Source organism: Mizuhopecten yessoensis, unplaced genomic scaffold, assembly GCF_002113885.1.
Source record: "Mizuhopecten yessoensis strain PY_sf001 unplaced genomic scaffold, ASM211388v2 scaffold8051, whole genome shotgun sequence".
In the NCBI taxonomy this organism is placed as follows: Eukaryota; Metazoa; Mollusca; class Bivalvia; order Pectinida; family Pectinidae; genus Mizuhopecten; species Mizuhopecten yessoensis.
The window spans coordinates 97,930-124,291 of NW_018407354.1; the positions used below are offsets into that span (position 1 = coordinate 97,930).

Below are 26,362 nucleotides of genomic sequence, written 5' to 3' on the forward strand. Positions count from 1 at the left end.
CAGTTTCTTCCACAATGAGTATATATTGATCAATGAAAGATATATTATATATACTTACATGTTTTACAAATTTATTTGAATTTGAGTGCGCTGTTAGTCCAAAATAATAAATAATAATGAATCATAATTCAGTCCATGGATATATATACTGGCCTTTTTTTTTATGTCTGAATGTGTCAATTTTGCTCCCCTCTCCAATATTGGCATTAATTTATTTCAGCTAAAAGTTCTGTTTTATTTTGATTTCCGCCAGTTTGATAACTGAGTGATTTATTTGTCAATGTCAATATTTCACATACTGTTTGTAGCTAGCCCTGTTTACGGTATACATACACTAGCATAACAGACACACAAATGCTTTATTCTAATACACATCCGACATTCATCATACAAGAAAACATGGAGTAATTATATAAATGCGCACAAATTTTCAAACAGGCTCTATGAAGGACACTCATATCTGCACTTATTTAAAATGTTAAACAAAAGATGGTCAGTTACCGGTATTTTGGACTAAGCCNGGGGGGGGGGGAGACTAGCAATCAAGTTAATCAAAGTTTCCAAAGGACAATATTAACGACAATTCACGGCACACACGTAGTTTGCATAACCAAACCGGTCACATGAGTTCTCCATACTATCTATCTATTATAACCAACGATAAGCATGCCCGCGGGAAAGACCGCCTTTGAAATTAATGAAAGTGAAAGTGTGGAATTCCAGATAATGCAATATAGCAGTGCATAGATACAATTTTTCTAGCAACATATACAGAAACAAATTGAATTGGTACCATTAACCGTAACATAGCACACCGTATTCCAATATATTTGTCAAATGGGCAAACACAAACCGTGTGATTTCTGTAAGTTGATGAGCTCCTGCAAGAGGTGGCCTGTATCTCCGGTCGTCCCCAGAGAGGATGTGGTGCTGTCGGCAGGATCCATTGTTTTAAAATAGCTTTAAATTAAGACTTTATATAGAACAATAGCTGGCATCCGATCCACTATTGCATAGGGTACCCAAATTATGCGTAATTCAAGTTTTCTTAGGTTGCCCCGCACGCAAATTGATGTCCGTCCATCCAAATATGGCGGCTGCCATACGATATCGCAGCTTCGAGACTTTTTATTCAGCAAGACAAGTGGACAACATTGAGTAATTCTTAGTATATTTTCAAACGATTAAAGAAGATGCCTTCTGTGTTTTAAAAACATTGCAGATAAAATAAATTAAAATATTTGTGTGTATTTTGGAAATCTTTCGTGTTAAAAGGTAAAAAATATTCTGTGTAAAACCCCGGGAATTTAGAAAATGATACTTCCGACCAAACTACAGTGCAGATCATTCTTCTGAAAACACCATACAGTAGACTTTCCAAAAGATGTCACAGTATTATGGAAAACGAAAAGTACGACCGTGGACTTATTTTTTGTTTGCTCAATGTCACAACACTTTGTTATGGTCAGCCAGAGACACAGGAGCATGGATCGCTGTACTTGTAATATTAAAAAATAGTGTATTTTTTAGTAGAAAACACTATTTTATAGTATTACAAGTAAAGCGACCCATGTCCCTGTGACCAGAGACACATATTACATAGATCTATATGTCTCTGAGTCAGCTTTTTGAGAGAATAGTGGAATATGTAGATTGGCTTTTAGTTGAATTACACATTGGTACAGTAATGATATATATCTATTGACATTTGATTGAGTATCGTTCAGGGTCCTGTTTCTCTTTCTCTGCGGGTCCAGCTCCTAAGTCTCCATTAGCCAGTATACGTACATGTAGTAGGATGAGGAATAGTGATAAACATAGTGCCATCACTCTCAGGGGCTCGAACCCATGACCCTTGGCTTTCCAGCCCAATACTCTACCGCTGAGATAAAGGGGAATTCCATACAGTTGATGCTTGTTTGGCAACCTAATCAATGCACATCTTTTACACGTATAATAAAATATCAGATAAAAAATAGTTGTTAGAAAAATCTTAGTTAAGCTGGTTGTTTCCTATCAACAACTACATACCCTGATATTGAGTACTTGTGATCTGAATAATGAAAAAAGGCACTAAACTGAAAATTACGTCATCCCATTGGTGTTACACATTTAGCATTCCCAATTAGCCCCACTTCCTGTTATCCTCAATAGCCACAAACACTATGGCTAATTCTGATATGTTAAATACAACACATGCAGGGAGCATGCTACTTCAGTTTAGAACAATTTGTATGTCATAAAATATATATTTTATATAAGTAAATATATTAAGACAGTTTAATTATAACTAGTTATTAACATTTTATGAAAATTAGTAGACCTACTTTCTGTGTGGCTTAAACAGATTACATGTACATATGTATAACGAAAACATGGCTAAACTTTGTCCAATTTTGTCACATTAAGGAAGATGTCCATCTGGCAAAATATAGCCAATGTCTCCAAACAGTCAATCTATGTTTGTGTTACTATTATGTTTATGTTTCAAAGTGACGATTTAAGAATGTTTTTGTGGATATATAAAGAAATGTGTATTTCGTGTATTGTTTCACGTACTCCTAAGACTTGTTAATAAATTTGTATTTAGTTGATATACAGTCCAGAGAAAGAGGACAGGTCTTATTCCCAAAGGAAAATTCAGGAGAAAAGAAAACCTGTTGGTAAATGGCAAAGCTTTGGTGAAGGGTTTTCAGGATTTGCTGGAACTGATCACAACAATCCAACAAAACGTCAGAAGGGGCATTTAATCGGACAGAGAGTGGCAAATATATCTGGAGAACTCCCCACTGAAGGTAACACACCGAGCTCATTGCTGCCAAAAATACAATAATACAGATGTATAATCGTGTCTCGTGGATAAGTACTGAACTGATCATGATGATGCCTATACATTCAGAAGCTTTGTGTTTATCGCCTGGTTGATTACGTTTCTCTGGACGGCGGTAAAGCCAGGTTTAATTTATCTGAAGAATTGATTGAGTCCTTCTTTGTTTTTATTATCCAGTTAAATTGTTTCCTATTGTGGTAGCAACCCACAGGTTTATGGCCTTGAACTCACTGTGTCAGACAAATTTATTCTTCTTGATTGATGTCAGTAAGACTAATCTTTAATTGTAAACCAAGAATATAAGTTCAATTTTTTTTGTTATAATATTTTTTGAAAACAGTTGCTGAATCAATAGCCTGGAGTTCTAGTGATGATGACGATGATGAGTCTGAAAAACAGAAAAGTCGTCTGGAATTTTCCCCCGTAGTCCGAAGGTCAGGTCCTAGGTACAAGGCTGGTGTACAAAAAGACTGCGAGGATCCGGCAGTCATCGTTACAGATGATGAGTCTTCCTCTGAAGCTTGGTGGTGTCAGTCCGGTATGAAAAACAAAGCCACGAGGGAGAAAGCTGATTCAGAAAATCAAGGAGGGAAACATTCTCAGGTCAGAGGTTAAACTATTTAACAACTCTTTATCACAGAACTCTGTGATCATGTGCCTTTTGACTTGGTCATGACATATCCCTAGGGTACATAGAAGATATGTGTATTGAGGTAATGAAACACTTAAATTTCAAAGATATATAAACATGAGATACAGAGATGTATTTAAATACGATCAACTTTTCTTTAATTATGACGTTGTTTTGAAGGTGTCGGATGTAACAGCCAATATCTGCAGCTATGAATCAGAAGGATCGAGGCTTTCTTTTTCTCAGAAGGAAACTGATGAAAATTTACAGGTAAATTATACTGTGTTCATCCAGATTACAGGTATTGTATTCAACTAGATTACAGATAAATAAGACTTATATGATTAACTGGTTGATTTATTTATCATGTGTTTTGAACACGTGTATATCTTTGTAAACTGATATCAAAAAAAGTAAACAATGACATTCACAAAAGGACATATATCAAAACTGTCAACATGACTGTAAATCCAATGAATAACAGATCAAAATAAGAGGACAGATGAAGGGAAAAGATCAAACTTACGTAGAGCTAATAAAGATCTTATGTAAGTGAATGTCAAGATCCCTCTGAGATCTCTTATTTAGAAATACAATGACTACAAACATGCCGTACATGTCTTACTGTACAGGTTTAATAGGGCATTTGTTTATGTAATCATTTGTTTCATGAGTTAGCCGTGAACATTTCAGAGTTTGGAGATCTCACAGGATATCGAAAGCATGGAGAGCCAGTCTCCAGCACCTAGTCAGGCTTCCTCAAGTTCAAAGGTCAAGGCCAGTGACTGGGTTAAGACCTTGAATTTGAAAACACCATCTAAGGATTCACAATCAGGGGATACAGACATTTTAGAGGATTCAGCAAAAAAGAAAAAGAAATTCAAAAGGTACATGGTTATTTTGTTAAGTTACTTGTTATCCTACAAAACACCACCTTTCTGGAGATTTCTCATGGAAAAAAACGTTTCTGATTAAACATGCATTTAAAAAAAAAACTGCATCTACAAAATTACATAGAGAAATTTTTATTTTTTTGAAATAAATTCATTCTAAATTAGTGGGAGAACCATATTAGTGGTGGCTGGATTAATGAGGCTTGATAGTGGGACAACCAGATTAGTGGTGGCTGGATAGTGAGACGACCAGATCAGGGGTGGCTGGATAGTGAGACGACCAGATTGGGGGTGGCTGTATAGTGAGACGACCAGATTAGGGGTGGCTGGATAGTGGGACAACCAGTATAGATTAGTGGTGACTGGATTAACGAGGCTCGATAGGGGGAAAACCAAATTAGTGGTGACTGGATTAGTGGTGGCTGGATAGTGGGACAACCAGATTAGTGGTTTCTGGATGAATGAGGCTGGATAGTGGGACAACCAGATTAGTGGTGGCTGGATAGTGGGACAACCAGATAAGCGGTGACTGAATTAATGAGGCTGGATAGTGGGACAACCAGATTAGTGGTGGCTGGATTAGTGGTGGCTGGATTAGTGGTGGCTGGATAGTAGGACAACCAGATTAGTGGTGGCTGGATAGTGGGACAACCTGATTAGTGGTGGCTGGATTAGTGGTGGCTGGATAGTGGGACAACCAAATTAGTGGTGTCTGGATAGTGGGTCAACCAGATTAGTGGTGGCTGGATAGTGGGACAACCAGATTAGTGGTGGCTGGAAAGTGGGACAACCAGATGAGTGGTGGCTGGATAGTGGGAAAAACAGATTAGTGGCATCCTCGATATCCAGAGGTTACGCTCACTTTCGCTCTCTACACCCCTGGATATGTGATAGCGAAATTGAAGGCTCAGTGTGCGCCACCTTGTTGATGAGACGAGAAGGCTAGTTTGATCCTTTGATGTACATCAAAAGAATCTCGCGGTCTTATAATGGTAAAAATTGACAGGCTTTGAAAATGGGCGTCTCTCCTTTGTAATCTTCAAAGGACAGGTATCAGCCTAGTGACTGGTCAGATTTTTTTACCTGAGACCAATCAAACAGCTTTCTTCGTGCCTTCAATTTTGCTATGATAAGTTCCAGGGGTAAAGAGTGCGAAAGTGAGCGTAACCCCTGGATATCGAGGATGGATTAGTGGTGGCTTGATAATGAGATAACTAGATTATTGGGGGCTAGACTTTTGAGGCTCCACTGTTGATAAACTTCAGGTAGATCTCAACAACAGAACTGTCAACTAACCAAAATTTGCAAAGAAAATACTTTTTAGGTTACATTTAGTTTTTGAGGTTTTGCATTTGAGTTAAAAATGCTTTATGATATGTGTTTTTGATAGGGGAGGTTTTGCTGACCAACTTAACAAAGTTCAAATGAGAGAGCGGTCATCTTTGAGAATATGGTCCCATCAGCAGAACTCAACTGAGTTGGAATCTCAAGGTAAGCAACAGATCCTAAGGCTGACACAGGTTGACATAAATACCCCCACCGTCACACAGACAGGAGAGATGGTAAGTAAATGTTCTCTGTCTGAGGCGTTGTCCAGAGCATATCTACCACATTATCTCCTGGGATCATCAAACTTGGTATACAGATACTAAGGCTGACACAGGTTAACATAAATACCCCACCGTCACACAGACAGGAGAGATCGTAAGTAAATGTTCACTGTCCGTCTGAGGTGTTGTCCAGAGCATATCTACCACATTATCTCCTGGGATCATCAAACTTGATATACAGGTACGTTTTGGCAAGGCAGAGTGTCTTATTCAAAAATAGGTCACTGTGACCTACAATTTGTTGTTTGACTGTTATTAAAAGAGCAAAATATGTAAGATACCGCTTGTCTGGAGCATATCTCCAACATTATTCCACCTTTGATCATCATCATAAGTTGTTATGTTTGTACCTCTTAGGAAGGCAGAGTCACGTAAGCAGGTTATGATCATAACTTAATGCATGTCTCTATGAGTTCCAGTCCATAGTTTAGCAATGGGGGATATAATTGGCAATGTGTTGCAGTTTTTGTGTCGCCTGCAACGCAAGACGACATATAGGTATTACTTTTTTCAGCGTCGGTTGTATCGTCTGAAACAAGGTTTTGTGCGATAACTTGAGTTCCCTTGGATTGATTGAATTCAAACTTGGTACACATATTGCATACCAAAATTAAACTAGGTACACATATTGCATACCAATATAGCTCGGAATAATTTGCATTTCAGAAGTTTACGTGCATTTTTTGTGGAGTTATGCCCCTTTTATTGCCAAATAAGGGCATTGTGTAGTAAATGCAAGATTTTTTTAATTTTCTGATCAATTCCTTTCAAATTTTGTACCCTAATGCTAGAAGCAATAATGTTCAACATATATTACAGGTTTTTCTGTCAAGTTTCAACTTTGCACATTTTGGCATATCTGTGTACGTGATAATTAACTCAAGCCAAAACACTTAATTTTCTCACTAAAAGCACTGAGCTCCCGTGGAATTCTGGTATTTTGTGTCTTTGTCTTCAATATGGCATCATATGCTTTGTTCATGCACAAAACATTTAGTCTGCTTCTAACACCTGGGTTCTGTTTTACCTCCAGCTGTGTCCACATCAAAGATCATCACTATTGAAGTGGTTAGCTTTGAGCTCCTCTACTCACTCCAGTTGGCTCGCTGTGAGGTTTTGACAGGGCTGGTCGAGCCGCGCCAGATTCTTGTGCTGTTTTCTGCTGCAGTGGTACAACAACACAATATACAGGAGGGCAGCATCGTCCGCATCCATCCTCCATGGTAGGTATATATATATAGGTAACAGACCAACACAGTATACAGGAGGGCAGCATCGTACACATCCATCCTCTGTGGTAGGTAGCTATATATAGGTAACAGATCAACAGAGTATACAGGAGGGCAGCGTCGTACACATCCATCCTCCGTGGTAGGTATCTATATATAGGTAACAGATCAACACAGTATACAGGAAGGCAGCATCGTACACATCCATCCTCCGTGGTAGGTATCTATATATATAGGTAACACACACAGTATACAGGAGGGCAGCATCGTACACATCCATCCTCCGTGGTAGGTATCTATATATAGGTAACAGACCAACACAGTATACAGGAGGGCAGCATCGTACACATCCATCCTCCGTGGTAGGTATCTATATATAGGTAACAGACCAACACAGTATACAGGAGGGCAGCATCGTACACATCCATCCTCCGTGGTAGGTATCTATATATAGGTAACAGACCAACACAGTATACAGGAGGGCAGCATCGTACACATCCATCCTCCGTGGTAGGTATCTATATATAGGTAACAGACCAACACAGTATACAGGAGGGCAGCATCGTACACATCCATCCTCCGTGGTAGGTATCTATATATAGGTAACAGACCAACACAGTATACAGGAGGGCAGCATCGTACACATCCATCCTCCGTGGTAGGTATCTATATATAGGTAACAGACCAACACAGTATACAGGAGGGCAGCATCGTACACATCCATCCTCCGTGGTAGGTATCTATATATAGGTAACAGACCAACACAGTATACAGGAGGGCAGCATCGTACACATCCATCCTCCGTGGTAGGTATCTATATATAGGTAACAGACCAACACAGTATACAGGAGGGCAGCATCGTACACATCCATCCTCCGTGGTAGGTATCTATATATAGGTAACAGACCAACACAGTATACAGGAGGGCAGCATCGTACACATCCATCCTCCGTGGTAGGTATCTATATATAGGTAACAGACCAACACAGTATACAGGAGGGCAGCATCGTACACATCCATCCTCCGTGGTAGGTATCTATATATAGGTAACAGACCAACACAGTATACAGGAGGGCAGCATCGTACACATCCATCCTCCGTGGTAGGTATCTATATATAGGTAACAGACCAACACAGTATACAGGAGGGCAGCATCGTACACATCCATCCTCCGTGGTAGGTATCTATATATAGGTAACAGACCAACACAGTATACAGGAGGGCAGCATCGTACACATCCATCCTCCGTGGTAGGTATCTATATATAGGTAACAGACCAACACAGTATACAGGAGGGCAGCATCGTACACATCCATCCTCCGTGGTAGGTATCTATATATAGGTAACAGACCAACACAGTATACAGGAGGGCAGCATCGTACACATCCATCCTCCGTGGTAGGTATCTATATATAGGTAACAGACCAACACAGTATACAGGAGGGCAGCATCGTACACATCCATCCTCCGTGGTAGGTATCTATATATAGGTAACAGACCAACACAGTATACAGGAGGGCAGCATCGTACACATCCATCCTCCGTGGTAGGTATCTATATATAGGTAACAGACCAACACAGTATACAGGAGGGCAGCATCGTACACATCCATCCTCCGTGGTAGGTATCTATATATAGGTAACAGACCAACACAGTATACAGGAGGGCAGCATCGTACACATCCATCCTCCGTGGTAGGTATCTATATATAGGTAACAGACCAACACAGTATACAGGAGGGCAGCATCGTACACATCCATCCTCCGTGGTAGGTATCTATAAATAGGTAACAGACCAACACAGTATACAGGAGGGCAGCATTGCCTTCATCCATCCTCTGTGGTAGGTATCTATATATAGGTAACAGACATCTGTGTTTGAGGTAAGAACAAAGTAGGATCAGGATAAATAATGACCATGTGTTCAAATTTAAAATATGATATTGATACAATTCCAGAAAAATAAAAACATCAAGAAATATACTTCACTGTTCTCAAGTTTAAAGAACATTTGGATAATATTTTACTTCATTTATATTAAGTTAAAATAAGATTTTGAATATATAACCGGTTGGCCGTCCAACTGTACGTTATTCTTATGTCTGTCATCAACTTTTCATTGAAAAGACTACTAGTCTAGAATGAATTAAAGATCTTGAAAAAATTGTATTTGTCAGTGGGATTCCCTGCTGTATATTCTTACTGAAAGGCCTCAATATGGGTCATTTTTCCAGTGGCTAGGTATCTACATATGGCTTAAAGCTTGATAACTCAAATATGTATGAAGCATTCTTGATTAATCTTTACATCATGAAATATATTTTGCCAACATCATTAGGTAATATCTGAGTGACACAGGTCTCACTGGCCTCTTGTTTTTGTTTTGTCAGGCAGCAGCTTGACCTGAAGCAGACTAACCAGAAAGTTTTGTTATGTACAAACTACTGTCAGGTGGTGAACAGTGCTGACCTTCGTAGCCCGGGGTCTCGCAAGGTCACCAGACAGCCTCAGCAAAGGGTCAAGGTCACTGGTCGCTGGAACTGCCCCTGTGTAGCAGGTATGGTTCACCTCTCAGCAATATAATCCTTCCTCTTCAGGTCATTGATGTTTCTCCTCAGATAGGGTGAGTGCATAGCATTCCTGTGAAACAAGTGCTCAATGGAGGCGATCAGTACTTGAAAATAAGTCGTGTATTCTGGAAAAGTGCTGGAATTAACTCAACATTCCTTTAAAAGTACTATAAAACGTACTAGAGACAAGTATGTCCTTGTTTCTTAAGGACTGTTCAAAAGCTGTTAAAGAAGAACAATATCTAATTTTTGTGTTGACATGAATTTATCAAAAAAAAAAAACAACAGTTATTTTAAATCCGTTTTGATTCATTTTATTTTTGTGTTATATGTAACATTACAAAACCAGAAAATTTCTGTATTACCTTCCTGAAAACTTTGACATGGAATTTTTTAAGAAAGTGCTTGAATTTTGTTCTGAATGATCTATATGATATAACTGATTTTTTTCTCAGTCCAGTGAAATAATTGTTTTCTCTTGGGTCTAATGAAGTACTTGTTTCTCCTCAGATCTAGTGAGGACCCACCAATCCTGTCCTGCCTATCTCCTGCCCAGCATTCCAGCGGTGGCTGTTTCCAGGGTAATACTTGATTGCGTACAATAGTTGATCATTTTTATCTCCAGGTTAGGGCTATTCCATAATTAGTTGTATGGGGGAGGTGGGAAGCACCAGTACAATTATATATTTTTTAAATTTGGTGGGTGATGGGGTCTCTGAAAAAACCCTCCTACCCCTCCTACCCCTTCTATACACTTTTTTATGGAATAGCCCTAAAGATAGAAAGACATGATTTTCAAGCAGGTATTTTTATTTAAAATATTTATCATAATAATGAATTTTTGATTACAAAGTTACATGTATTGAGATTGTATACAAAATTCACCCAGTAAATTAATTTATCCCTACACTGGTAAAATTCATATAACAGTTGTGTGACCACACAAGGACCAAAGTAGCATGCGCACATCGTGCATAGTACAGCGTGTTTAAACCCGAAACCATAGCTATTGTTAAGCCACTTCTCAAATTACACCAATCACAATTGTTATCGCACAACATTCATCCATCGTGCACACAGATGTGCACAAGCACTAATCGTCCAGGTTTTTATTGTGCGCACATTGCACATTGTGTAACGTTGTGCGATCCCACAACTGTAGACTGGTGTTCACCCTTCACAACGAAATCACCCTGTAGGGTATGTTGTGTATGAATATTCAACATAATGATGAAACAATCCTCATAACTGACAGAACTAAAGTCAAAAGTCAAACTACAGCAAGCTTTCTCCTGTGCACTGTATGTGGTTTCGTAAAACGGGAAGTAACAGGTAAAACACAAATATTTAAAAGTAATGACGTGAGTGTATGTTTTGTAGGATCCATTGTGTTGTGATGAACAAGAGGACAGCGAGAGGTCAAGATTGACAGTGATACAGGCAACCCAGCCGGCACGGTCTGCGACAAAATCTGCTGTCTCACACACGATACTAGACAGTATTCATAGACAGGGCTCCACACGGGAAGGTCAAGGTCACAGCTTCTCAGCGCTGGTACACAGGGTCCTACAGAAACGGACACGACAAACTTCCAGGTATGGTACATATAGATGTCTTTGTACAGTAAAACCTTCCTGCTTAAGGCAATCAATGTACTAACCAGGGTTAGAAATTAATTTTGAATTCCACTTAGTCTAGTCAATTTGGGTAGTCATTTCCAATATTTACTAGTCCATGTGCAAATTACACTAACCCAATATTATTTAACAAGATGAGCAATATATATTTTTGACTAGTCAATTGGGCGAGCGGTTTTTAGAACCACTTTAATATAGTCAGCTAGATATTTCACTATTTTCAGTCTATTGGGCTACCCTTATTGTCTAGCCCGAATTTAAGACAACTTATTTTTGTGTCACTTACTACACAAAATGTGACATACAGTTTCAATGTGATCATCTGCACTGAGATTTTTCGCTCACCTGCCCGAAGGGCATGTGAGCTTATGCCATAGCGCAGCATCCGTCATCTGTTCATCTGTCAAATTTTGTTTAAACGACTTCTTCTGAAGGTCCTACAGTCATGATGTTTTGCCAGTAACATCCTGGGATGGAGCCCAACAAAGATTGGGAATAAAAATGACCTTGACTTACTTTCAAGGTCACAGGGGTCAAATAGGTCAAAACATTCAAACAACTTCTTTTGAAGATCTGGAAGGCCTAGAGTCATGATATTTGTCCAGTAGCATCCTATGATGGAACCTGATAAGTTTGCCAATGAAAATGACATTGACCTATACTTTCAAAGTTGTATGTCCGTCATGCGACACCATCCTTATATGACCTTAGTGGTTACTAAAACAATAAATAAAAAATAACAAACAAAACCCTTCAACACACTTCTGAGTATCCAAAATGTTCCAAGTCCTGCTCCTTTCCCCCACCAGCATCCTGTGTTTGAGTTCAACAACATTTGCACAGGAATATGCCCTTGCCCTACGTATAGGGTCACAGGGATCAAATAACTAAACCTTCAGCCTCTTCTGAATATCCAATCAACCTAACTTCACAATATTTGGCCAACAACTGCATGTAAGAAAACAAACAGGTGAGCAATACAGGCCCTTCTGGACCTCTTGTTTATAACTCTTTAGTAAATGCTTTCATCGATGTTCATGAAACTACCTACTTATTGTATTTATTACTCTTTCAAGCTCAGTTTTGACCCTTAAACTCAATATGGACACAAGAAGTCGTTTCTGTGCAGTGTAATTAAAGAGGAATTTACGTACAAGTATGGAGTTGTAAAAATTGGAAACTACTACCCCAATTGACTAGTGGTATTCAAAAATAATTTCTAGCCCTGAAAATAATACATTGTCGTACCATTATAGCTGGTCAATTTTCATTAATTTGTAGATGGTGCCTGCTGGTGGAGGACATACAGGGAACAATGTGTGAGGTTATACTGCCAAAGGACAGACTTCCAATGTGGGAAAAAGTCTTACAGGGAGAGGGCACTGCATTCTCCTTCCATGGCCTTACAGTATACAGTAGAACAAACCGGGAACGGTAGGTCATACAGTCTTACAGGGGAGGGTACAGTGTTCTCCTTTACTGACCTCAGGGTACACAGTAGGACAGGGAGTGGTAGGTCATAGGAACGGTAGGTCATACAGTCTTACAGGGGAGGGTACAGTGTTCTCCTTTACTGACCTCAGGGTCCACAGTAGGACAGGGTACGGTAGGTCATACAGTGTTTCAGGGGGAGGGTACAGTGTTCTCCTTTACTGACTTCAGCGTACACAGTAGGACAGGGAATGGTAGGCCATACAGTGTTACAGGGGGAGGGTACAGTGTTCTCCTTTACTTACCTCAGGGGACACAGTATGATAGGGAATGGTAGGTCATACAGTGATACAGGGGGAGGGTACAGTGTTCTCCTTTACTGACCTCGGGGTACAAAGTAGGACAGGGAATGGTAGGTCATACAGGGTTACGGGGGGAGGGGACAGTGTTCTCCTTTACTGACCTCGGGGTACACAGTAGGACAGGGAGTGGTAGGTCATAGGAACGGTAGGTCATACAGTCTTACAGGGGAGGGTACAGTGTTCTCCTTTACTGACCTCGGGGTACACATTTTCATTAATTTGTAGATGGTGCCTGCTGGTGGAGGACATACAGGGAACAATGTGTGAGGTTATACTGCCAAAGGACAGACTTCCAATGTGGGAAAAAGTCTTACAGGGAGAGGGCACTGCATTCTCCTTCCATGGCCTTACAGTATACAGTAGAACAAACCAGGAACGGTAGGTCATACAGTCTTACAGGGGAGGGTACAGTGTTCTCCTTTACTGACCTCAGGGTCCACAGTAGGACAGGGTACGGTAGGTCATACAGTGTTACAGGGGGACGGTACAGTGTTCTCCTTTACTGACCTCAGGGTATACAGTAGGACAGGGTACGGTAGGTCATACAGTGTTACAGGGGGAGGGTACAGTGTTCACCTTTACTGACCTCAGGGTATACAGTAGGACAGGGTACGGTAGGTCATACAGTGCTACAGGGGGAGGGTACAGTGTTCTCCTTTACTGACTTCAGCGTACACAGTAGGACAGGGAATGGTAGGCCATACAGTGTTACAGGGGGAGGGTACAGTGTTCTCCTTTACTGAACTCAGGGTACCCAGTCGGACAGGGAGTGGTAGGTCATACAGTGTTACAGGGGCAGGGTACAGTGTTCACCTTTACTGACCTCATGGTACACAGTAGGACAGGGATTGGTAGGTCATATAGTGTTACAGGGGGAGGGTACAGTGTTCTCCTTTACTGAACTCAGGGTACCCAGTCGGACAGGGAGTGGTAGGTCATACAGTGTTACAGGGGCAGGGTACAGTGTTCTCCTTTACTGACCTCAGGTTACACAATAGGACAGGGAATGGTAGGTCATACAGTGTTACAGGGGGAGGGTACAGTGTTCACCTTTACTGACCTCAGGGTATACAGTAGGACAGGGTACGGTAGGTCATACAGTGTTACCGGGGGAGGGTACAGTGTTCTCCTTTACTGACCTCAGGGTACATAGTAGGACAGGGAGTGGTAGGTCATACAGTGTTACAGGGGCGGGGTACAGTGTTCACCTTTACTGACCTCAGGGTATATAGTAGGACAGGGAGTGGTAGGTCATACAGTGTTACAGGGGCAGGGTACAGTGTTCACCTTTACTGACCTCAGGGTACACAGTAGGACAGGGAATGGTAGGTCATATAGTGTTACAGGGGGCGGGGACAGTGTTCTCCTTTACTGACCTCAGGGTACATAGTAGGACAGGGAGTGGTAGGTCATACAGTGTTACAGGGGGTGGGTACAGTGTTCACCTTTACTGACCTCATGGTACACAGTAGGACAGGGATTGGTAGGTCATATAGTGTTACAGGGGGAGGGTACAGTGTTCTCCTAAATTTACTGACCTCAGGGTATATAGTAGGACAGGGAATGGTAGGTCATACAGTGTTACAGGGGGAGGGTACAGTGTTCTCCTTTACTGACCTCAGGTTACACAGTTGGACAGGGAATGGTAAATCATACAGTCTTTGTAAAATCAATTTGCATGACTATTTTATACATCTAAGGATATGTTCCATACTAAGTATTGATTTAGTGGGTGTGTAAAAATTAAAGACATTATTCTTGATATATTGTTATTGAATGATGATACATGTCCTTTGAACCTGTTGTTATTTTGGACTGAAAGACATCCCCTATTGTTATCATTTCAGAGACTTTAGTTTGTTTACTTTGATTGATTCTGTTTGGTCTGGTGTTGCATCAAGTACACTTAGTCAAGAAAGTGACCAGGTGCTACCAGGAACAAGTGGAGTTAGTGAGGAGAGCGAGCAAGCACTCCCAGCACCGAGCACTGCTGCCTGCACCGTGGAGCCACCTGGATTTTGTTATATAATGAAGGGAGATAACTCCACGAATGTTGACGTAACTCCAATAGATACCCCTGCCCTACTGTCACGGTATCGTCCTCTGTCGCTTACTGATCTGTCAAAGGCCTGTAGGGTAAATACAGTAAAAAGGAAATGTTTAAAAGCAAGTTTGAGTCATGTGTTCATAAAACAATTACTTTTCTCATTTCTACATTCTTGTTACCCACAGATTTTGTGACAACTTTAACACTAAATATAGGAACACTGACAACTTTAACACTAAATATAGGAACACTGACAGCTTAAACACTCAGCAATGTACAGAAAGAACTGAAAGTAATTTGAATTCTTTATAAAGTGTTTCTCCACTGGAACTAGGATTTGAGCTTGAACATGAAAATGGTTAAAAATATAGGCTCAAATGGACATTATTTTATTTTGGAAATTTAACAATAACTGTGAAATAAACGTTTTTTTTAAATTGTCATTTGGCAGTGTACTTTATTTTCAGAAACCAGCGGAATTGAAACGGTTCTGTTTTGTTGCAAAAGTTTTAGCCATACTGGTAAGTAGGCACAATAGTTAGGCACAAATAGTGTACATTCATACTTACCTTAGTATTTTGTCCTCTGACGATCATTTGGGCAGGGTAATTATAGGCATTTAAGAGTGATTGGAGAAATATGGTAGGGGTATTTTTAGGGTAGGTAGAATGTTAGGGGTAAGGTGATATTTATAGATAGGGTCATTGTCAGGGTAGGTAGAATGTTAGGGAAAGGGTAATATTTATAGATAGGGTCATTGTTAGGGTAGGTAAAATGTCAGAGTTGGGCAAAATTTTAGGTTACCAACAGGTGAATTGTTCAGGTAATTAGGGCATCTAATAGAGCAGGGGCTGTTAACAAAAAGAGATGATTATTTTTACACTGTGTCTATACAGAATACCATTACAAGTTTCCTTGTGTAATCTCTTTCTGTTTCACAGCCATCAGAAACACGAGTTGCTGATGCGAGAGGTGGCTCTGGGACAGCTCCGCACTTAGGACCTTCCCACTGCTATGTATATGTGTGGTCCGGTGTGCCCTCCTCTGAACCCCCGCCCAGCTACAGTACTGTCAGAGTAGTCTTTGATATCGTAAACACTGTCTGTGGAAAGGTCATGTTCTTCAAAGACGTCTTTTACCACAAAGGTTTGTATCTCAGGTGTTTCACACATCCCATATCTGACTTGGAACAGGTTATATGCTGAAGTTATTTAACTCATCATTTGTGATAGAGTAATTCCCCTTGAACAAATTTGAATCAAAAGTATGTTAAAATCTTGTGATGACCCGCTTTATGATCTTATGATCTAACACCTAATGAATATGAGCTAGGGTTGAATATCCTTCCTTTATACAATAGACTGCTGATTTGCCTCAATGTTATGCCACCGACAGTCGACCCTGTCGAGTTCTGCTAGAGTTAAACAAAATTTGTATTTTGTTCGTGGACAATTAATAATCCCACATATGACTGATCAGTTTGTATTAGAACTGGTCGGAATCGATAGCCGGCAACCGGGTACTAGCTTAATTGGTAAAGCATCCATCTAGAGATGGGAGGGTTCTGGGTTCAAATCCCCGTCTGGCTGTGTATTTCTCCTCTGCTGTTACAGTATATTAAATGAATATCAAACATAAATTGTATATTTATAACCTGATAGATACTTGATTGTGTATTGATTCCCCAGAACAACTCTGCTGTGATGGCTACTCTCAAATACTACCAATCACTGATGTACCAGACGCCTGCCTGTCTACCAACAGTGAGATAACGACGATAGAGGCAGAGAGGAGAGCTCTTCAGGGGGAGATTACTATCCCAAATATATGCAGTGATCTCCCTGATCTTTCACTTTGCAAGGCAATAGGTAAGTTTGTTAACTGCTTCATTCCAGTTTGTTCTCTATCCGATCTAATTGTACCCTTGTAAGGTGGAAGGGAGGGTGTACTGGAATCAGGTTGTCTGTCTGTGTGTCTGTCGGTCCTAAAACTACTTGTAGGGTGAGGGAACAGAACACTTTAAAGAGGTAGGGAGATGAAACTTGTTCAAAATGCTTCAAAATATGTAAATTCTGATTAAGAATAACATACACTTCATTTATGTTTCAAAATGAAAATGCTACATCATATTTATCAAAAGTGTTCCATTTTGGGAATCGTTCCATTTTGGGTACCCTCACCCTAGACACATTGGCTGAGCTTAGCATACATCTAATCCATCATGGATGTACTTTCGCCTGTGTCATGAACTTGTTGTTTCAACACATTTTTAGAGAGTTATGGCCCTTGATTTATAGTCTACTGCTCTTAAGATATGCAATGAATTTGAACCTGTGTATGTTCTCAAAAGGGCATTACCTAGATCCTACCACATTAAGAAGGAGCAGGCCCCTGGGGTATATGTTAACGGATTTGATGGAATGCCACCATTTATTAGTCTCAGATTGTTTGGAAGATTTTCAACTAATTATTTTCTAGTTCAGATAGCAAATGAAATCTCCATGAGCTTCTTCTCTGTTGTATCTAGGTTGAGTGCTATTATCCTGTGTTTTTATGTTTTGTAGCTAGAGTGAGGGGTGTTGACGAGAGCTCAGCCTACTCCTGGGACGTCTGTAATTATTGTGGAAGTGACAAGCTTATAACCCGACAAAGGTGATCTTCCACCGTGTGCTTTCTTCTCATTTATTTCACTTTGAATTCAGTTGGGTTTTTTAATGGTTATAAAGCACATATATTTTATGAGAGCTATATAAAAGTTTGTGTTTATTCACAAGTATGATTAACCCTTTCAACACTGTGGACCATAATGGACTCATCCAGATCATTGCATGGGAGAGTTTACTAAAGTTACATAGGGGTGAAAGGGTTAATGATAATTGTAAATTAGAATAATTGTGTAATGTTGACTCCAGGACCTTTAGTCAAGGAGAATATAATATTTGGTTAATGTTGAAATTTCAAAATTGAAATTAATTTAAAACACTTTCAAAAATATTGCGTGGTTATAGAAAACTAAGGTTTTACAGTTATGCTGGTTTAACAATAAAAACTTTTTGTCACCACTTTTTTGACTTTCATAAAATTAGTATACAAACTGGAAGCTACTGGCAAAACTTGTCTTTTTTTAATTTTTTTTACATTAGATTACAACAAAGAAAGCAAAGTGGTTGTTCAGAATAAGACCTAAAAGTATATTAGGCGATAATAACTTAGGGTAGGTAGGAAATGTGGAAATGAATGATTTTTTCACACTAACTGAGCTGTGTTGTTGGTGATTCAGTGAGCTGACCTGTCTGGAGTGTCACAAGTCCGTCCTAGAGCCATTGACTAAGATGACCATGGATGTGAAGGTCACTTGTGATGGGCTGGACATCCCTGTCACAGTCAGTGTAAGTAGTCATATCAGGGTCACAGGGTCATATCAGGGTCACAGGGGTTATATCCAGGTCACATTGATCATATCAAGGTCACAATATTCATGTCAAGGCCATTCATCAGTCAAAATAATTGTATCATAGGTTTTGGCAAATTTAACTAGTGATTAATCAAGAGCTAGAACCTGACCAACCAAGAATTAAGTTTACAGAAAATATTTAATAGAAATTTTGAAGTACAATTTTATGTTATTTACTAGATTCCCTGTTATAAAACCTTTTTGATATCAAATCATGCAACAAATCGAAACATCGTTTAAAGGATTTAAAAAAAACAGATGTAAGAAAAAAGAGATATTTATAAAAAATATCCCAGTCTGCTCAGTATCATCCAAGGTTGACTTTAGGCAAACACATACATTATTTTATCAATACTGGCCCAACTGACTTCAATGCTCAGGGTAAGATCATCACTAAAAATTAATGTGAAATTTCCAGAGATTTATTTTGTCATTAGCACCTTCTCATGACAGAATGTTTTGATTTTCGTTTTTTCTTCACCTGTTACTATGATAATCCTTCAGTGAGGTATTAAAATCTGTCAATCCTTTGTCTCAACACTCACATAGAAGACATCCATGTCGTGAGGCTGAAGTAGGCCGCAACAGTGTATTTCACATTTGCGCTTCAACCCACTATATTTACATTTGCATGGCATTGTCACTATATAGCCTCTTTGAATGCTGTGTCGTTGATGGGACTTTAATTACCATGTAGCACGAGACACAATTCTTGGCTTATTAATACAACACAGACCAGAACTACAATATCTAATATAAATAAACCTGACGGCTGCTGACATATCGCTGGGCATTGTGAGACTTGACAATGTCATGGTAAATTTAAGTGCAAAAGAAATAAGAAAATAAAAAATACTTTTATTACAACAAAAACAAGACCAAGGTCTGCAATATCGTACAAAATGCACATCGGTTGAAATCACCAATGCTGGCAATTTTAACGCTCATGCAATTTATCAGAAACACTGCACTGATCAACAGGGGTTCGCTACAAATGTCTGAAATACACATATTCTATAGACCTACTGATATGAGTCACAGCACACATAAACATTTCAGAAAAATAACTCCTTCGTGGAGGGCAAGGTCGGATTTAGGGTGACAGTATTTATCCATGCGCCAAATTTTTTTCCGGGGAAAAATCGAAACAATTTCAAATCTAACTTTCAGCTCAGAGTTCTATTGATAAACTTAAATCACCCTATAGAAATAGCATACGCAATTGTATTGATACTGAACTGTGGAATAAAATCATAGTGTTTGTTAAAATTTCAAAGTACTACTTTGTTTGCCAATCTGTACGCGACAACACGCTGTTCCAACTATTGAACGAAATTGTGTGGACTGTCGATAAGGCGGGAATTTTAGATTTTAAATATAAATTGTAAGTTAAAAAAGAACATAAGAGGCAGAAAAAACGTAAATATAAGTATTGAACTGTTTTTGTATGGTATTTATGATCTATTTGAATGACACAGCTTTGCAAACAAACATCATAATGCGCTATAGTAAAAATGTATATAATATATATGGATTTAACAGCGTTTTTTATATTTTCCTAGTGGCATTCATGCAATATGGATGTAACCGATTTGCGTTCATAGCGGCATGAAAATTAAAAAAACGCTGTTCAATCCATATATGACTGCGTAATCATCAGAAAAATATAAATTAAGCAAAGTAAGAAAGCACTTTGTGAAGGAAGTCCCAGTGTAAAGTCTGACAGTAGATAACATATCTTACCAACTTACCACTATCTTAGCTTCCTAAGTTTGAGTAAATTACTCCAGGACTTATGGAGCTTTAAACCTTGTTAAAGTGGTGGTAAGTGACAGACAGTCTATGACTCACATGGGATGCCAGCCTTTCACTCGGTTGCTTCCCATTATGCTAGTTTCCAACTAAACAGCTAGGTAGACTGGAACAGTCAGGGTAAACTATCAACAACACAACAACATTGCTGTGAGAAACGATGACATACTGTATCTCACCTGTGTTAAGTCCACTGTGTATGCTGCTTCTTTAAAAAAAAAAATACTGGGAATTTTTCGACCCAGTTTAATTTTCGCCTATTTCTCCCTCCGCGAATTCATCATTACAGAGAACAGCAGTAAGTGATATAGATATAAAATCTTACATGAATTTCCATTTCATATGAGATTTATGAAACGAGTCTAAGAATTTTAAGGCGAGCTAAAATGAAAAATTCATGAAGAGTTTCATAAATTTCATATGAAATGAAAACGAGTGTAAGATCCTCTTTATCACTTAATCAAGGTTTGTGGCATTTATTTGTGTAAAACGACAATATTCATGCAACCTTGAAATGTAAAATGCCGTCATTTTGACTCCAGGACGCAAGCCTGTGACGTCATGTACTTGTCCTAGGCGTGACGTCACAATTGAAACAATTGAAACTTACAACCAATCACAGGGCTGATAGGTCTGACATATTACATGGGTTAATACGCAAAAAAAAATGACATGGGTATATTCACTGGATAACACACTACATTATGTGATAAAACAATTATCGTAATCAAATGTGAAGGGCAAAATTAACATTTGGCAGAAATTGATTTCATCAGTGTTTGGTGGAAATGTGACTGGGTGTAAGTTTTCCAGTATACATTGTATGTTCTTTAGTGAGAACATTATCTATGGATAATAATTTTGAATGTGACAACTTGTATTTTCCTTCATTATTTCGCATGTCGAGTGTCATAATGAGAGATTTGATGCTTCTTACAGCTTCTTCAGGATTGTATAGAGCGCTTACTCCCGGAGGAAACAGCAGAGGAGGTAAGTGTCAATAATGGGGCTTATTGTCTCGAAAGTCTTCTGAAAGAGGGTTTCATTCAATAAATAAACAAAGTGAGTCTGCAAGGTCTCACTTCATTTGTATGCTGACTAGTTCGACAAATATTGTTTCAAGCATCTGTTTCAGTGCCAGATGTACTAGTTATCTCCCTTTTACATTATACCCATAATAATAAAACACCCAGTAAATGTTAGGGGTTGGAGGGTTAACTGGAGTCAGGTGCTCTCCAGCTGTGGACAGAAGTTTGTCTGATGCACTGCTGCTAACCTTCCAAACCAAATTTTGTGAATCTTGTGACACATGTAAAGTATCTTAGGAAGATGTACACACGATTCCATTTTTTCTTCCCTCTTTTTTTTGGGGGGGGGGGGGGTTGTCATGAAGAAGCGGTAGCGAGACTTAGGTGTAGCTTTTCCGGCAACGCCGTCACACTAAGTTTTTGCGTTTAAGTTAGTTTCTCTGAAAGTGTAAGTGCTAGACCAACCAAACTTGGACAATAGATGCATCTTAGATAGTACATCTCAACCCATGCATCAAATGTTGGATGCGGTCTTCCTTTCATGGTCCATTGACTTTGTCAGCATACCTCCATCAACATTAAGTTTTTGCGTTTAAGTTAGTTTCTCTGATATGTGCATTGATGGTCAAAAGCGGGGTACAGGCGAGACATATCAATCCAAATGGCTTGTATTGAATATATTGAATGTATTGAGTAGGGGGTATTAGTCATACAGAATTTGGCATACAGTTCTATAATTAAGGATATTGTGTTGCCTTTCGTATTATACAAGTCCTGTGATTTAGCTGAAATTTTATCTCCTTTTTAAAATGATCTTAATCTAATCAATCAGTATTTTCTAGTTTTATCACCCATGTGTCTAGTTTTATCAATCAGTGGTTTGACTTTGGCTATTCCTCCATTGATAGAACTTCCCAGGTAACCAGTATAATTTATAACTTAAAAAGAACAAATACCTAAGTTGAGGATGTTGTATACCGCAATGTTACGATTCATTGGTTGAAGTACTCAGCGATGAAATAACAGTGTAATGTGGTGTTTTCGGCAACAACAACAAACAAGAGGCCCAGGGGCCTTAATAGCTCACCTGGTATTTTATTTTTCAATTTAAAACCTGCTGAATACCATTCAGGTTTATCAAAGGAGTACAAGTAACAAAGTTGCATCTTCCATTTATAAATATTCAATTCCCTTTGCCCAAAGATTCTCTAAAACAAGTTTGGTTAGGTTAAAATCCCTTCAACGGTACAGAAGGAGAAGGATCTTTAATGTTTTCCTCTATTTCCCCTAATGGGCCCCACTAATCTGCCCCAAAGAAGGGGAATCCACACACCTCAGTTTAAACAAAATTGATTCTTTTCTCCCTAAGCATGCTTCAGACTGCATTTGGTTTAAATCCCTTCACTTGTATAGTAGGAGAAAAAAAATCCTCTATTTCCCCTATTGGGCCCCGCTCCTATGCCGCCAGAAGGCCCACACCCTCCGTTTATACAAACTTGAGTCTCCTTTGTCCAAAGATGCTCTAGGACAAATTTGGTCAAAATCCTTCAATTGGTTGAGGAGAAGATTTTTAAAGATTTACCTATTTTCCCCTATTTGGCCCCGTCCCTCTGCCCCCAGGGGGACCATACCCTCCGTTCATACAAAACTGAGAACCCTTTGGCCAATGATGCTCCTGACCAAGCTTCAGACTGCATTTGGTTTAAATCCCTTCACTTGTATAGTAGGAGAGAAAAAATCCTCTACTTCCCCTATTTGGCCCCGCCCCTCTGCCCCCAAAGAGGCCACACCCTCCGTTTATACAAACTTGAGTCTCCTTTGTCCAAAGATGCTCTAGGACAAATTTGGTCAAAATCCTTCTATTGGTTAAGAAGAAGATTTTTAAAGATTTACCTATTTTCCCCCTATTTGGCCCCGCCCCTCTGCCCCCAGGGGGGTTATACCCTCCGTTTATACAAAACTGAGAACCCTTTGGCCAATGATGCTCCTGACCAAATTTGGTCAAAATCCTCTGAGCCATTCAGGACAAGTAGTATTTTAAAGGAAAAAGTTGACGGACGCCGGACGACGGACGCTGCACCATGGGATAAGCTCACTTGGCCCTTTGGGCCAGGTGAGCTAAAAACCAGAAAGAAAGAAATATTCGTTAAATGTCAAACTTTAAGTGTTATGCCTTTAAAATGATCAAGTCACAATTTGTCAAATAGGTTTTATGATTTTTTTTGTGTTTCTTGCTGTGGAACTCTTTTGGGAAAAGAGATACATATTACTGTAAGGTGGCTGACATCCTTAACTAATTTTTGAGATATTATGCAATGTATTAGGGTTCTTTCTTTTTTGGGCATAGTGTGACAATTTATTGTACTTTTGTTAATTTCAGGGATACGATATTGAAAGCGTCCTCGGGAAAGACATTGGAACCATTTTCTGTGTGTTGTGCTCAAGGACTGTACGAGGTGAAAAAGTAGAAAATCTGAAACTACGACAAATAGATGTAGCATTATAACCAATCTTTAGCATTGAAATAATTTACAGTTCAGTATGAGCAATTCCGTTTATGATCGAGTGAGATTGAATTTTAGTCCAAATGGCTTAACTAGAGTTGGTAGTGATCTTGGTACCACTATTAACCCTTTCACCCCTATACAACTTCAGTAAACTCTACCATACATTGATCTGGATGAGTCCATCATGGTCCACAGTGGTGAAAGGGTTAATGACTATTTCTCTACTTAGCAATGACGGAGTAAATACAGCGAACGACATCGTGTAGAAATAGACTTCAAATCACTTGATCAGGCAATATCTTTGGCCCAAATCACATCATATAATAGACACAGAAAATGGCTGGCAGTGACAGCTCGCCCTTATACGGGTAAATGATGGCCCTGTAATGCTATACTGTTAGTATTGTTTAAACTGGTGTATACTTCTGTTGTACCAAGGAGACTCGTTTATTGTACATTGTAATTTGTACGTTTTTCATTAATTCCGAATATTTACAGTCTTCACACTGACATCCACTTAATAACCGTGGTTCCCACAAAATGGATTTATCGTCTCATAACTTGACCATAGAACGTGAGGAATTTCCATGCCATTGACAACAAAACAAATAGGCGGAGCTATGCAAATTTTCGGCGAACGAGACACAATTGTGTGAGGCGAGGCTATCAACAGTAGATGTGGGTGGATTAACTCAACTGAATTCATCACACGTTCATAAGATTTGAAAATTATATTTGTATCCCTTGATCTGACTAGTGAATAAAATAATTATGAAACATTCACAGAAAAGTACGGTAAATATAAGGAACAGATTTCTTCTTTGACTATTCAATGTACACATGCTCTACTGGAGCTATCTATGCCAACTGGCCAAAATAGAAAACTATTCCTTGAATAACAGATTTTAAACTTCAAAGCTAAATAAAGGGATAGAAACAGATTCATATTAGATATTAATGCTTATATTGTATTGTAAAATTTAAATGAACATATATTTCTCTTAGGAAAGGGAGAAATAGGCCTGTGTGAGTATTATTTGTACATAATAGATAAACTTACATGCTGTTTGTTAAACAGAGTTTAAATGAACTGAAATGTGTAAAATAAATGTGATCTTCCTAGTGTAAACAATAAAAACAACAAAAGTTGAGAAAACTTGAGGTTTTTGTTTTAATGATATGGAACATGATTGTCAACAAGATACAGGCAAGTTAACATGGTACATCAAGACCCATTTCTATCAATCATCTTTACTCGACTGACAGGTCAATTTCTTAATTATTAAAATTTTAACTCAAAATCTTGACATACTTGAATTAAATGTGATCGTTGCCAGAAAATGAACATGATAAACTTTTTTTCACACTGATTTTGAAAAAAAAAATTTGGATTGAAGTTGTGATTAAGACATTGAAGAATCAATATATAGGATGCCCTGGGTCTTCAGTAACATCAGCACATTTTATAGTTCATTGCATTTCAAAAGATTTTGAAATATTACTCAAAACCTGTCTATAGTGGACACTAACATATAACAATGTTGGTCTAGGTACATATCGTATCTATCAGGTTGTGCCTTTAAACACAATTATCAACCCCTCCCTTCAATAAGATCCATCAGTTTGGAAATATGTAATATCACAGTTTTACTGCACTCAGTCATAGCTTGACAAAGGGACCAGTCGGTCTTGAAACGTTGCGACACGTTTAATACGTACATTGTTTGTATAGAAAGTAAAACTTTGATATCATCAACCTCTTCCTGTCTTAACGAAACTTAAGAGTCAGGTAGTTGAAATTATCCTTCTTATGTTGGGTTATTGCGATCGGAAATATATATTGCAATATTAAAGATTACATAATATTGCTACGACATATAATGCCCATCATCAAACTGTTGTCGAGGTAATCATTTTCAACTCCATTTCCAAGCTAAAAATTTATATTGCAATGATAAATAATACTGACATCGCAGTCCTCTTTCTGATATTGCGAGTTGTTTTATCTACAGACAGTGTGTACATTAATGAGGCACGGTAGTCTAGTGGTAGGACGCTGGGCTTGTGACCGAAGGGTTGCGAGTTTGAGTCACGTCACGGCACGTCACTGTGTTGTATCTTTGAGCAAGATACTTGACTCCACTTGTTCCAGTCTACTCAGCTGTAAATGAGTACGTGGTTGGGCAGTGCTAGAATTGTAGAATGCTAGCTGTGAGTGCAGAAATGGCAGCACCGGCTGTATGCTCCCCAGGTAGTTGAGAAAGATATTGGCTGGTTACTAAGGCCCTATAACCAAGGATAATTACTTGTGAACCGCTTTGA

At 39.0% G+C, this 26,362-nt stretch overlaps 2 protein-coding genes across 2 annotated transcripts in view; one reads left to right on the plus strand and one right to left on the minus strand.

Annotated features, from left to right (window-relative positions):
• The window catches only part of LOC110454743 (enhancer of mRNA-decapping protein 4-like), a 64,194-nt gene extending 63,069 nt beyond the window's left edge, over positions 1 to 1,125 (minus strand). Inside the window, exon 1 of the mRNA XM_021504424.1 lies at positions 854 to 1,125. Within this exon, the coding sequence (XP_021360099.1) occupies positions 854 to 947 (94 nt within the window). The 5' untranslated portion in view covers positions 948 to 1,125. The remainder of the gene's footprint in view (positions 1 to 853) is intronic.
• A 181-nt stretch (positions 1,126 to 1,306) lies between these two features.
• Positions 1,307 to 25,189, plus strand: LOC110454748 (DNA repair-scaffolding protein-like). Its single transcript, XM_021504431.1, has 19 exons — positions 1,307 to 1,411; positions 2,591 to 2,795; positions 3,171 to 3,433; positions 3,642 to 3,731; positions 4,155 to 4,348; positions 5,745 to 5,845; positions 6,998 to 7,187; positions 9,583 to 9,749; positions 10,273 to 10,343; positions 11,143 to 11,357; positions 12,681 to 12,833; positions 15,040 to 15,328; positions 15,707 to 15,760; positions 16,181 to 16,385; positions 16,928 to 17,107; positions 17,804 to 17,891; positions 18,520 to 18,628; positions 21,445 to 21,495; positions 23,914 to 25,189. Exons 1-19 carry the CDS (start codon positions 1,385 to 1,387, stop codon positions 24,037 to 24,039), a joined length of 2,778 nt encoding a protein of 925 aa, XP_021360106.1. The 5' UTR covers positions 1,307 to 1,384; the 3' UTR covers positions 24,040 to 25,189.
• The last annotated feature ends 1,173 nt before the right edge of the window (positions 25,190 to 26,362 follow it).

Coding starts and splice junctions, on each gene's coding strand:
- LOC110454748 (XM_021504431.1), top strand. CDS start 1,385: ATGTCACAGTATTATGGAAAACGAAAA. Junction 12,834..15,039: donor AGTAGAACAAACCGGGAACG/GTAGGTCATACA, acceptor TTATCATTTCAG/AGACTTTAGTTTGTTTACTT. Junction 16,386..16,927: donor AGACGTCTTTTACCACAAAG/GTTTGTATCTCA, acceptor TTGATTCCCCAG/AACAACTCTGCTGTGATGGC.